This window comes from Cherax quadricarinatus, chromosome 79 (assembly GCF_038502225.1).
Source record: "Cherax quadricarinatus isolate ZL_2023a chromosome 79, ASM3850222v1, whole genome shotgun sequence".
Lineage (NCBI taxonomy): Eukaryota > Metazoa > Arthropoda > Malacostraca > Decapoda > Parastacidae > Cherax > Cherax quadricarinatus.
The window spans coordinates 1,486,078-1,500,759 of record NC_091370.1 but is presented as its reverse complement, the minus strand read 5'-3'; the positions used below and the strand labels follow the sequence as shown (position 1 = coordinate 1,500,759).

The window sequence follows — 14,682 nt, the reverse complement described above, 5'->3', positions numbered from 1 at the left end:
TGCCTTCTCAAGGCCAAAAAATATGGCAATAACTGAGTGATTATTCGCAAAGGCAATACGAACATACGTATCCAAGCGTAGTAAGGGGTCTATGGTAGAACGGCCCTTACGAAAGCCATATTGACTAGCGGAGAGACTGTTGTGTGTCTCTAAATACCACATTAAACGTCGATTTACGAGGCGTTCTATCACTTTGCAAACTGCACTAGTAAGAGCGATGGGACGATAGTGGGAGGCATCATGTCCTGTAGTACCCGGTTTGCGGAAAGGGAGAACAATGGCAGATTTCAACAACTGGGGAAGAACTCCTTGTGCCCAAATAAGATTGAAGAGGTGTAAGAGGACTACAAGGGCTGACCGATGTAAATGTTGTAACATACGAATATGAATGTCGTCAGGCCCAGCTGCCGATGATCGGCAAGCTGAGAGCGTTGCCTCCAGTTCTTGAAGTGTAAAAGGCACATTATACTGTTCTTCTCTGAGAGAAGAAAAGTCCAAGGGTACTAACTCTCTGGCAGACTTTGAGAAAAGAAACGAGGGGCATAGATGGAGCCCCCGGGAAATACGGACCAGATGTGTGCCAAGTTCAATGGCAACGTCGAGAGGGTTTGCTACATCAATACCAGCGACCCGTAGAACAGGAGCCGGGTCAGGAGAGTATTTACCACTCAATTTCCTCACTTTTTTCCAGACTGCACTCATAGAAGAAGCAGAGGTGATGGTGGAAACATAGTCTCGCCAGCAAGTGCGTTTAGCTTCACGGATGACACGGTGAGCGATTGTATGCTTCTGCTTAAAATCAAGAAGTCTCTCAGCGGTTCTATTGTACCGGTACCTGCCCCATGCAGCGCGTTTCAAACGTACTGCACGAGCAAAAGCAGGAGACCAAGGCACACACTTCTGAGAATGCCTGCCTGAGGTTTGGGGTATAGAATGAGAAGCTGCGGTATAAACTGACGTCGAGAAGAGGTGTAGGAGCTCATCAATGGAGGATGAAGAAGGAACCTCACTAAAAGCAGTGAGTTGCGAGTAAAGATCCCAATTTGCCCGATCAAATTGCCAGCGAGGGCTACGGAAAGGTGGTGAATAGGAACGAGAAGTAAGAATGATTGGAAAATGATCGCTGTCATGTAAGTCCAGTAGAACAGACCAGGCGAAGTCTAGTGCAGTGGAGGAAGAGCAGACTGATAGATCGATGCAAGAGATAGTATGAGTACGAGGATCAAAATGGGTGGGAGTACCCATATTTAAAACATGGAGGGGGTGAGAGGCGAGAAAAGCCTCCAACTGGATGCCACGTGAGTCACAATGAGACCCCCCCCCAGAGGAAATGATGGGCGTTAAAATCACCAAGTAACAGAAGTGGTGGTGGTAAGGATGAAACAAGAAAGGTAAAGTCTGGGACAGAAAATGCTCGAGAAGGAGAGAGATATAAAGAACATATTGTAAACCACTTATTCAAGTGGACACGGGCTGCAGTGTAATGCAGCGAGGTATGGACAAATAGTTGACAGTACGGAATATCATTGCGTAGAAGAAGGGCACTTTCATTAAAGGTCCCATCTGAGAAAGGATCCGAAGAATACAATAAATTATAGCCTGAGATAGGTTGGAAAACAGCCGAGTGTAATTTTGGTTCTTGTAAGCAAGCACCAACAGGGGAAAACCTGGAAAGCAACATCTGAAGCTCACCCCGATTACCCCTGAGGCCGCGGATATTCCACTTTAAATAGGCCATGATTGGCGATGAAGAAAATACCAGGAATCCGTAGGGAAAGGCACCTACGGACTAGAGGAGTTAGAAAAGTCAACATGTGGTGGCATTGGAAGGCGTTCAAGCAGCGAAGGAATGGAGCGTTACGAAGAATGGGGTTGTGAAGATGGAGGAGAGGGAAGAGAAGGAACAGGAAGTGAATCAGTGTCCATTGAAGGTTTAGTCTCTGCAATATATTCTGAAATTCAAAGATGTATGGGAGACCATATTGGAGATAGAAGGGGGAGGGTGAGTAAAGATTGGGACAGTAATGGACTGTACCAAAGTAGAGGGGGAGGAAAGAGTGTAAGGGACTGGAGATGAAGTGTGGGGGGACACAGAAGAGGCAGAAACCTGGGAGGTGGCAGAAGAGGGAGAAACCTGGGAGGGGACAGGGGTGGAAGGCATAGTACGAGGAGGAGGGTGAATCTCCACACTTGTAATAGAGCCAGAGAGAGGGGAAGAACTAGGCACAGAGACTGGAAAGGTAAAGTGTTGAGGTGGAAGAAGGGAAGGAAGGGGCAAAGAAGATTTGAGCAATGTGGATTTTTTGGACTTCTGAGAAGTAGAGGGGTGATTGGTATTAGGTGTCGTACGAGGTCTTGTCGATACTAGGGCTTGTGAGGAAGGATGCGAAGATGTGAGAACAGACTGAGTTGTAGTCGGGACGTCAGAGCCAAGGACAGCAAAAGGATTAGATGCCGGAGTGGCTATGGGAGGGGTAACAACAGAGGAGGCTGCAGAAGATGGGACCCCAGAAGTGGGGGGATGTTTTGAAACACGAGAATAAGAAACACGGGGTAGTCTCCCTTGGAGGCGGAGATGAGTAACTGCCATAGCATAAGGGAGACCTTCTGCCTCTTTGAGGCAACGGATTTCACGTTCATTTAAGTAGACCTGGCAACTGCGGGAGTACGAAGGGTGAGCTTCATTGCAATTAAGGCAAGATGGAGGTTGACTGCAAGATGTATTAGAATGGTCGTCGGCACCACAGACTGGGCATTCGGCCATAGATCTGCAATATTTCACTGGGTGACCAAAACGCCAGCAATTTCTACACTGTTGCGGTGTAGGTATCACCTTTCGAACTTGTAACCGATGTCCCGTGACATATACAGAGGACGGGAGTTCTCGGCTGTCAAAAGTTAAATGAGCTACAATGCAAGGGTAACGTCTCCGCCCACGGGCAGGAAGGACATAAGTGTCTACTTTGAGGATTGGGAGATCCTCGAGTTCCAGCTGTTCAAGAATGTCATTGCCACATGACTGGAAATTCTGTTGGACTATAGTATGGGGCAGAATGACAGTATCACTACAAGAATTGAGAGAAAGATGTTTTTCAATAGTGATAGGAGTAGTATCTATATGTGAAAGGAGAGAAAGATCATGAGCTTGGGTAGCATTCTGGACAGTGACGATGCACGTACTGCTCTTGAGAGCATGAAATGAAATATCTCTACCAACATGACGCAGGAGCGCTTTGCCAATACTATGGTCAGAAAGGTAGGCAGAAGAAAAAGTCGGTCTTAAAGTAAAGAATTTAGTCCATTGTGTGGTCCGAAACTGAGCGTGGAGAGGGAGTGCATGACGTGTCGGTCTTTTCCGAGTAGAATGGGAAGGTAACGAAGGAGCGTCATCAGGAGATTGACATTGGCGTTTAGGAGTTGGACCGGAGTTGGTCCGGCGTGAAATGGGCAGGCAATTCGAAAATTGCTGTACCCTAGAGGGAGAAGCCGGAAGCATAGTCAAAGGAGAGCGGAGTTCAGACAAATTGAAGGAGTCAATCGAAGCCCCGGTACCTGAAGCGGGTGAGGAAACAGCACCAGCAAGAGGTACAGGAGCATCAGGAGTGTCCGAAGAGTGGTCTAAAAACAAGGCAGGGTCAGAATGGGGTGCGGTATCAAGAAGGGGCCTGGTGGTAGTGGGTTCATGGATTGGGTTCTCCATGATTAGGTTACTCCTTTGCTTTTTGTTTTTAAGAAAAAAAAGAAAGAAGAAAATAAAATAAAAATAAAAAAAAGAATAAAAAAAGGGGGGAGCGGGGAGGAATAGTTCCCAAGAGGAATGAAAGGGCCGGAAAATCTCACTCCGCGCCCAAGAGGACCTCAGCACTGCTGGTAGCGCAGATGCAGCATGGAACCCGTGCCATACCCTACCCTTCATGCCAGTAAACCAGCAATCCGGGATAGCAACCTCACATCTGCTGAGCTACCTCCGTGGACAAAAGAGAGGGCGGCCGGATATCCGCCACAAAGCATACCTCCTTCGGCCACCACCCCCAGAATCCGAAAGGTGGCTTCCAGAGATACACCCGTCACCCAAAAGACACCCAAAGCTACTCCAGGATACCGGAGAGGGATCGGGACATCCCCAGGCAATCCAGATTCCACGGCAAACTACGCCACCGCTAAGAACCTCAACAGAATGGGATGGACCCCGGTATCCTTTCCCCTACCTAGGAACTAGCGCACCTGTGGGAGAAATCCCAAAGGCCAAAAAGAGGAAGGGCAAAAGGGAGGGGTGGGGAGGAGGAGGAGGAAAGGAAAAAGGGGAGGATGGGGAGGATGGGACAGGGGATGGGAGATTGGGGGGTAATTAGGTTCGGTCTGAGGAAGAAGACCGACAGGTCTAATTCCTCAGACCAAGAGCCTCTTCACCACGCCAAGGAGCCCCCCTTGAAGAGGTGTGAGCTGGGACAGCAAGTGTAAGGTGACTAATATCCAGGTACCTACTTACTGCTAGGTGAGCTGGGACAGAAAGTGTAAGGTGACTAATACCCAGGTACCTACTGACTGCTAGGTGAGCTGGGACAGCAAGTGTAAGGTGACTAATACCCAGGTACCTACTTACTGATAGGTGAGCTGGGACAGCAGGTGTAAGATGACTAACACCCAGGTACCTACTTACTGTTAGGTGAACAGGGACAGCAGGTGTAAGGTGACATTCCCAACGTTTCGACTCTGACCGGAATCGAACCACGGAGACTCAGTACGTGAGCTGAGCGGTAAACCGAGAGAGTAAGAAAGGTATCGTTGCAGGACCACTTAGGGTGATGTTTAAGGGAAGTTTCGTCAGGAACCCGCCTCTGGAGCTTTTGGTCATCTGACCGAGGCCTTCTACTGGTGCCATGAGATTACCTTTAGCTTCTTAATAGATCTTATTCCTTTAGGATTTCCTATTGCATTTAGCACGTCTGATTTGAGCTCAATCCACTGATTGTATGATTCCAGGATTCAAAAAACATACATATTACACATGTATGATACACAATTCCATTAAGATATAGACACATGTGAAATATCTAGGTATCATTATTTGTAGAAATATCGCCATCCAGTGTTTTTTATCAATAAAAATTCACCTGGTGTCGTGAGCTAGGAAATGGCCACACTTGACCTGCTCTGCCTACTGCTCTGACCTGGTCTGGTCATTACCATAACCTGTTGTGGTTACTACCTAAGCCTGGTCTGGTTTCTGCTATGACTTGGTCTGGTTGTTATCGTAACCTGGTCTGATTGTTCCCATGACCCGGTCAGGTTGTTACCGTGATCTGTTCAGGTTGTTACCATGACCTAGTCAGGTTGTTAACATGACCTAGTCAGGTTATTATGAACAGATCTGGTCATTACTATGATCTGGTCAAGTCGTTACTATAACCTGGTCAAATCATTACCTTAACCTGGTTTAGGCTATAGTATAACCTTATCTGGTCTGGTCATTACCATACCCTGGTCATGCCATCATCATCATCTAGGCTGGTCATTACCATAACCTATTAGTCATTATTATAACCTGGTCTGATCATTGCCTTTAACTGGTTTTGTCACTACGCCTGGTTGGTCAGACCCTGATCCACCATGAGGCCTGGTCTCAGACCGAGCCACAGGGGCGTTGACCCCCGGAGCCCTCTCCAGATAAACTCTCCAGGTAAGATAGAACTACATACAAAAGATCAGTCTCTGAGGGACTGATTACCTAATCTTTTGGATATTATTCTTCTATCTTCCCATTATCTCCGTGACTGTGTATTGATAAAACCACTGGATGGCGAAACGTCTACAGTAAAGATACCCAGATATTGCACATTTGTCTAATTCTTTATGTTATTCCAGGTTCCAGTTGGACAGTAAAATGATAAGTATACCAGATGTAAGGGTCTTGCTAGCCATGTGTCTTGGTAGATACATTATGTATCTCTCTTGACTGTAAGTCTTTAAAATGTATCTTATTAAAATTTATCTTTCTGAAGTCTTCAGCAAGTGCTAAAATAATTACCATCACGTTATTAACTTATAATGTTTTATAGTAAAGTTTTATCGAAGTCTGCCCTACTTAAGCCCCTTTTGTGTTTTTTAAAGACACTAAAACAAAAACTATCAGGCTGGTTTTATATTCTTGAAAGTGGGCAAATATGCCAACTCTGATTTCCACGGGGTTTACCAGCAGGTTTTATGTGGCCTGGTGAGATGTCTGTGGCATCGGAATTGTTGTTTGTGACTGTGAGATGTGTGGGGGAGGACACAGCAGTGCCATGACCTCTGACCACCTGGAAAAACGACTGTGGACCCACCTGACTCAACAGTGTTTAAATCAAACCTAATGTATCTCTGTTTTCTCTGCCGAGAAAACAGATATATTAGCAGAATGAGCTTCCAGTGGAACATATGAACATAAGGAGGAACATTGCAACAAGCCTATTGGCCCATACTGGGCAGGTTCTTCTCAAATCCAACCCATTCTTTCGTTGTCTCGTACCATTGGATACCCATCTTTCTTTCGCTCTCTTATCATTACATATCCATCTTCCCTTCCATCTCTTACAATTACATAATTATTCTTCCTTCTATCCCAAATATTTGATACACTCCTGCCTCCTCCTCTCAAGAAATTTTGTCGGAATTGTTACTGTATCTGTAATTGTGTTGCTTTTGTTACATGTATTTTAAACTTCTGCATCGCACTGTTGCATTGTTATCATGTATATGACCTTTTGTGCCGGCAGGTCGCTGCACCGGGGGGGTTACGAGCGCTGGAGTCACTCTCGCAGCTGCAAGAACGCACGTCCGGTCTACGGGTTCACGCGAGGTCAGACGCGCACGTGCAGAGGTCAGGTGGAGGTAATGCCACACGTCACACACGCAGCCACCACCACCGTCACCACCTGCCAGAGGATCTTCCACTCCAGGAGATGGAACTGTTCTTCCGTACTCAACGCCCCTAATCTCTCGCCAGATCTGACCATGGGTATGTACTCAGATCTGACCATGGGTATGTACTTAGATCTGACCATGGGTATGTACTTAGATCTGACCATGGGTATGTACTCAGATCTGACCATGGGTATGTACTCAGATCTGACCATGGGTATGTACTCAGATCTGACCATGGGTATGTACTCAGATCTGACCATGGGTATGTACTCAGATCTGACCATGGGTATGTACTCAGATCTGACTAATTAACAACCTTGAGGTTAATGAGTTTGGGAAGCGACCACGTCACTCAACATTCCTGTTTTTTTTTTTTTGTTTAGCCGATTTTGTGGGCCGGAGAGATTATCTGGATGGGGTCAGCTAGTGTGGCCTGATGGAGAGAAATGGTGACCTGACATGTGATTATTCTGGGGGTCAGGTAGTTGGCCAAAGTTGTTTATATGACATTTTTGAAAGCATGACTGGAACGATACACAAATTACCCGAACATAGCAGAGAGGAGCTTACCACGACGCTTCGGTCCCACTTGGACCATTGACAAAGACAGTGTGTTTTTGTATGTGTAGGTTATTTAATAATAATAATAATAATAATAATAATAATAATAATATCTTTATTTACTACAAGTACATGTACTAGGTATACAGATCATAGCTGACATCAATGACTTACTACTATATAGAAAGCTGCTTGTTATGCTGAGCATTTCCTGCAAATTAGGCCAGCTTTATCCCAGGATGCGACCCACACCAGTCGACTAACACCCAGGTACCCATTTTACTGATGGTGAACATAGACAACCGGTGTAAGGAGACACGTCCGATGTTTCCACCCCTTCGCCGGGAATCAAACCCGGACCCTCACCGTGTAAAGCGAGAGCTTTTGCCACCAGGCCACGGGGCACCGTTGTGAAAACATAATTCAAGTTGCCTAGGCAACATATGTTGAAAATAAGAAAATTAGATGAAACAAAAATGATAATATATAAGCAATAAATATCTCATAGGTTAGAGAAGAAGCAATGAAAGAGAGAAATAAAGAAAGGAATAAGAGAAGCCAACAGAGGTTACGAAATTAAAGTTGCAAGGGAACTGAAGACCAAACCAAAAGGTTTCTTACGGTTATATAGGAGTAAAATAAAAGCTGGTGGGATCAGCAAGGGGTTGGAAACCTTCAGCCGAACGCCTTTCACACTTGCTTTATCGGGAGTTGTGCAATGTTGCAAGAGTAGCAAAAAGTAGACTGAATACTGTTCTAAATACTGTTCACTATATGCTTCACTGTAAACACTTGGTCTACACTTGGTCTACACTTGGTCTACACTTGGTCTACACTGGGTCTCCTAAAAGCCTCCTTGTTCATCTGGTATCCTACTCTCCGTCCTACTGTTTCTATAATAACTCTACCATACACTTTTCTAGGTATACAGAATGGTATAAATTGTATACAGAATGGATATAAATGCTCTATTAAACGTACAAAGGAGGATGACAAAGTTGATCCCATGTATTAGAAATCTTCCCTATGAGGATAGACTGAGGCCCTAAATCTGCACTCTCTAGAAAGACGTAGAATTAGAGGGGATATGACTGAAGTGTATAAAATGGAAAACAGGAATAAATAAAAGGGATGTAAATAAAGTGTTAAGAATATCTAGCCAAGACAGGACTCGCAGCAATGGTTTTTAGTTGGAAAATTCAGATTCAGGAAGGATATAGGAAAGCACTGGTTTGGTAATAGTTGTGGATGAGTGGAACAAACTCCCGAGTACAGTTATTGAGGCTAAAACGTTGTGTAGTTTTAAAAACAGGTTAGATAAATACATGAGTGGGTTTGGGTGGGTGTGAGTTGGAATTGGCTAGCTTGGGTTGATGGGTCTGATGCCGTGCTTCTTCCTTAAGTGGGTGTGGCCTGCCCTGATTGGCCTTGGGCCGGTGGGTGAATTGGACCTGCCTCGCATGGGCCAGTAGGCCTGATACAGTGTTCCTTCTTTCTGTTCTTGTATACTCAACAGACTTATTCCCCTATAATTTTTGGACTGTCTTTTGTCTCCTTTGCCTTTATACAAAGAAACTATGCCTTACCCTGTTCCATATATCTATTAAATAAATGCACCAACCACTCCAAAACTATATCCATGCTTTTAACATTTCAATCTTTATCCCATTAATCCCAGCTGCCTTACCACCTTTAATTCTACTCACTGCCTCACGAACTTCCCCCCCCCCCATATATATATATATATATATATATATATATATATATATATATATATATATATATATATATATATATATATATATATATATATATATATATATATATATATATATATATATATATATATATATATATATATATATATTAGTAGGTTGGTAGACAGCAACCACCCAGGGAGGTACTACCGTCCTGCCAAGCGAGTGTAAAACGGAAACTTTTAATTGTTTTACATAAAGGTAGGATTGCTGGTGTCTTTTGTCTGTCTCATAAATATGCAAGATTACAGGTACGTCTTGCTACTTCTACTTACACTTAGGTCACACTACACATACATGTACACGTTTATTTATACACACTAATCTGAGTTTTCTTTGATTTTATCTTAATAGTTCTTGGTCTTATTACTCTTCCTTTTATATCCATGGGGAAGTGGAATAAGAATCTTTCCTCCGTAACCCATGCGTGTTGTAAAAGTCAACTAAAATGCCGGGAAAAATGGGCAAGTAACCCCTTTTCCTGTAATAATTACTAAAAAGAATAAGAGGAAGAAAACTGTCAAAGTGGAAAGTCTGAATGTTGTCATGTAGGGGGGTATCGGAATGAATAGGATATAAGTGGGGAATATGGAAGTAAGGGAGTATGTATAGGCAGGGGATAGGCAGGCGAGGTGGTAGGAGAGCTGAGATGATTACCGGAGGTAGGTAATGTGAGGTCACTGGTGACTACATCTTCACCTCTTATTACTCTACCCACCACACTACTCACCCTCTCACTACTTTAACTCAACATAAATAAATGGAGAAATGAGTAAATAACGGGGACAGTGAATATTACTATTTTACTCAAACACAGTTTATTATTAAGTCCTTGCACAATAATATATTTGGGAACAGGAGAACATCATTGGGGTTTAGATAAATGGGGTGGTACATATAAATAGTGAGACAGGGTACACAATCAACTAGACGAAAATGAATATAACTTACAATATGGTTCAGAGAACAGTTCATCACAGGAACTAAGCCACAGGTCCCAAGACCTACACAGGACGAGTACTGAACCAAGCCAGTACTCTGCCCAATGCCTCCAACAGTCTCCTCCAGAGACTTCAGCAGCCTTCTCCCGAGCCCTGCACCCCAGCAGCAGCTCCTCTTTGCTCAGAGCTCTGCACCCAGGCCAGAGCTCCGCACGAATCTCCCCTGCTCAGCTGTTCCTTGGGCTTATATGGTGGCCCAAGCACACCCCACAACGAGGTGTGCACACGTGGTGTTGATCTGATGCCGAGGTCTGACGCCGTCCAGAACAAAAGACCTCAGTCTTAAGCCGAAAAGGCGTGGCTGACAGACGTTTGCCAAGGCAAGGTGTGACCATATAATTGCTTAAATTAGGTCTCCCCAGAGACCTCACAAGCCCAGCTGAACTACATCACAATGTGCGTGAATGTTGTGCAAATGATAAGAAAGAGATGGTTGTGGATGTTATGAATGAGAGGAAGCTGGATGTCCTGGCTTTAAGTGAAACAAAGCTGAAGGGGGTGGGAGAGTTTCAGTGGAGAGGAATAAATGGGATTAGGTCAGGGGTTTCAAATAGTTAGAGCTAAAGAAGGAGTAGCAATAATGTTGAAGGATAAGCTATGGCAGGAAAAGAGGGATTATAAATGTATTAATTCAAGGATTATATGGAGTAAAATAAAGATTGGATGTGAAAAGTGGGTTACAGTAAGCGTATATGCACCTGAAGAAGAGAGAAGTGTAGAGGAGAGAGAGAGATTTTGGGAAATGTTGAGTGAATGCGTGGGGAGTTTTGAACCAAGTGTGAGAGTACAACTTGCGGTTGGAAATTTCAATACTGAAGTGGGTAAAAATGTTGTGGAGGGAGTAATAGGTAAATTTGGGGTGCCAGGGGTAAGTAAAAATGGGGAGCCTTTAATTGAGGTATGTGTAGACAGAGGTTTGGTAATAAGTAATTCATATTTTATGAAAAAGAGGATAAATAAATATACAAGGTATGATATAGCACGTAATGAAAGTAGTTTGTTAGATTATGTATTGGTGGATAAGAGGTTGATGGGTAGGCTCCAGGATGTACACGTTTATAGAGGGGCAACTGATATATCGGATCATTATTTAGTTGTAGCTACAGTTAGAGTAAGAGGTAGATGGGAAAAGAGGAAAATGGCAACAACAAGTAAGAGTGAGGTGAAAGTGTATAAACTAAGGGAGGAAAAAGTTCGGGTGAGATATAAGCGACTATTGGCAGAAAGGTAGGCTGGTGCAAGTATGAGTAGTGGGGGGGGGGAGGGTTGAAGAGGGTTGGAATAGTTTTAAAAATGCAGTATTAGAATGTGGGGCAGAAGTTTGTGGTTATAGGAGGGTGGGGGCAGGAGGAAAGAGGAGTGATTGGTGGAATGATGAAGTAAAGAGTGCAATAAAAGAGAAAAAGGTAGCTTGTGAGAGGTTTTTACAAAGCAGAAGTGTTATACGAAGAGTAGAGTATATGGGGAGTAAAGGAAAGGTGAAGAGAGTGGTGAGAGAGTGCAAAAGGAGAGCAGATGATAAAGTGGGAGAGGCACTGTCAAGAAATTATAATGAAAATAAGAAGAAAAAATTTGGAGTGAGTTAAACAAGTTAAGAAAGCCTAGGGAATGAATGTATTTGTCAGTTAAAAATAGAGTAGAGGAGTTAGTAGATGGGGAGATGGAGGTATTGGGTAGATGGCGAGAATATTTTGAGGAACTTTTAAATGTCGACGATGAAAGGGAGGCCGTAATTTCATGCACTGGCCAGGAAGGTGTACTATCTTTTAGGAGTGAAGAAGAGCAGAATGTAAGTGTGGTGGAGGTACGTGAGGCATTATGTAGAATGAAAGGGGGTAAAGCAGCTGGAACTGACGGGATCATGACAGAAATGTTAAAAGCAGGGGGGGATATAGTGCTGTAGTGGTTGGTATTTTTGTTTAATAAATGTATGAAAGAGGGGAAGGTACCTAGGGATTGGCGGAGAGCATGTATAGTCCCTTTATATAAAGGGAAGGGGGACAAAAGATATTGTAAAAATTAAAGAGGAATAAGTTTACTGAGTATACCAGGAAAAGTATACGGTAGGGTTATAATTGAAAGAATTAGAGGCAAGACAGAATGTAGGATTGCGGATGAGCAAGGAGGATTCAGAGTGGGTAGGAGATGTATAGATCAGGTGTTTACATTGAAGCATATATGTGAACAGTATTTAGATAAAGGTAGGGAAGTTTTTATTGCATTTATGGGTTTAGAAAAGGCATATGATAGAGTGGATAGAGGAGCAATGTGGCAGATGTTGCAAGTATATGGAATAGATGGTAAGTTACTAAATGCTGTAAAGAGTTTTTATGAGGATATTGTACAGCCTCCAGAGACAGCACAATGTACGCATCAGCTACGTGCTTTGTGCTTGGCTCTTGTAGGATCAGTGGCATAGTGGTAAGGTAATGCGTACAGTGTGCTGTCTCGAGAAGTGGTACAAGGTTCGTTGGGTCGAGTCCTGACCTTGTTTCGTGATTTCATTGCTATATAGACTGCTTGTTGAGGCGGCTATTCAAACAGGATGAGGCTGAAATTAATCCTTCAGATACCACTGCCACGAGTGTCTTCGGGCCAAGGCAAACACATAGCTACGTGCTGTGTGCTTGGTTCTTGTAGGATCAGTGGCGTAGTGGTAAGGTGATGCATACATTGTGCTGTCTCTGGAGGTGGTACAAGGTTCGTAGGATCGAGTCCTGGCCTGCAGCAGTTTGGTAGATGATATATATATATATATATATATATATATATATATATATATATATATATATATATATATATATATATATATATAGATAGATAGATAGATAGATAGATATATGCAGGCTGAGAAAATTACATCAAGCAAGTCCATCGTCGACAGAAATGTAATAAAATCATGTTCCATAATAAACAAGGCGCAATAAAAAAATTGCGCCTTACTAAAGCAGATAAAATAAATGTAACAGTAATTATGAAAGAAAATGATCACCAAAATAAAATAATAAGCACTTAGATGATACTGAAACCTATTCTAAACTTAGAAAGAATCCCTTAGAAACCGTTAACAGCAATTTCAATAAAACAATAAATTTTCTACTGAAAGGCAAAGATGAATTAATTAAAACATTTACTTCCACTAATCCATCTTTACCCTTCATGTCTGGATTAATAAAAACACGAGAACCAGGTAATCCAATCAGATCAATTATTAGCTCCATAGGATCAGTTTCATATAAATTATCTAAATCGCTTGTCGATATTTTGAACCCTATTGTTGGCAAAAATTCTAACTTTAATGTTAAAAACAATATAAATTTAGTTGTTAAATTAAGTTCCTTGACTGACTTAAATGATTTTATTATGGTTAGTTTTGATGTTACTTTCTTGTTTACCAAAGTTCCATATGATGATTTATTAAGTTTCTTAGCCTGAAAACTTGTAAAAATTCTCATGTTCGAAAGAGTAACCCAATCTAACCCACCCTAACTTAAAATAGGAGTTAAATTATAGGTTAGGCTGGGTTAGGTTATGTTAGGTTGGGTTAGGTTAGGTTGGGTTAGGTTAGCTTAGGTTAGATTAGTTTGGGTCGGGTTGGGTGAGGTTAGATTAGTTTGGGTTGGGTTAGGTTAAATTAGTCTGGATTAAGTTAGGTTGGGTTAAGTTAGATTAGTTTAGGTTAGATTAGTTTGGATTAGGTTGGGTTAGGTTGCATTAGTTTGGGTTAGGGTGGGTTGGGTTAGGTTAGATTGACTCAAGTTTTTCTTATTTTTTTGTAGGAGGGGTGGAACAGGGTAGTACCCAGTAAAGCTTTTACCCCTTATGCCCATTATATAACTGTCTTCTTTGCACAATCTGGTTAATATAAAATAATTCACATAATTACATAGAACCCCTCAATACCATACACTACTTCTACATAGTTAATAACAGTAACGAAATTTTAAACAACGAGTGACTTACGTTAGTTTAACATTTGTCAAAACGGAGCCTGACACGAGTGACTTAGGTCTAAGTTTTACGTTGCAAAACGTGAAGTTAGCTCCGTGTTGCGGCTTGAAACACATACTTATTGAAACTGTAACAAAAGTGGAAGTCTGTTTACCTGGAGTTTACCTGGAGAGGGTTCCTGGGGTCAACGCCCCCCGCGGCTCGGTCTGAGTCCAGGCCTCTTGGTACAAATTAGTTTGTGAAAATCCATGTGTTAATTGATCACAGTGCCTTATATCGTCACTAGTCGATTATTCTTCCAGTTCATATTAATATATTCCCTTTGAGAGCTAAACCCTTATATAATCAGATTTAATCATATCTGATTCCCTATATTTTATCCAGAAATTTCTCAGGTTCTTTGCGTGACTAATTGCATACAGTCACTCAGAATTCTCAGAACTAACCAGGTGAAAGTAACTGCTCTGAAAGTTCCTTATCTGGGTTTAAAGCCAATCGATTACACGAGA

At 42.6% G+C, this 14,682-nt stretch overlaps 1 protein-coding gene across 1 annotated transcript in view; it reads left to right on the top strand.

Moving 5' to 3' along the window:
• Nucleotides 1-6,761: 6,761 nt before the first annotated feature.
• LOC128702726 (protein Wnt-11b-2-like) overlaps nucleotides 6,762-14,682 on the top strand; it is a 229,835-nt gene continuing 221,914 nt past the window's right edge. Inside the window, exon 1 of the mRNA XM_070101829.1 lies at nucleotides 6,762-6,997. Within this exon, the coding sequence (XP_069957930.1) occupies nucleotides 6,874-6,997 (124 nt within the window). The 5' untranslated portion in view covers nucleotides 6,762-6,873. The remainder of the gene's footprint in view (nucleotides 6,998-14,682) is intronic.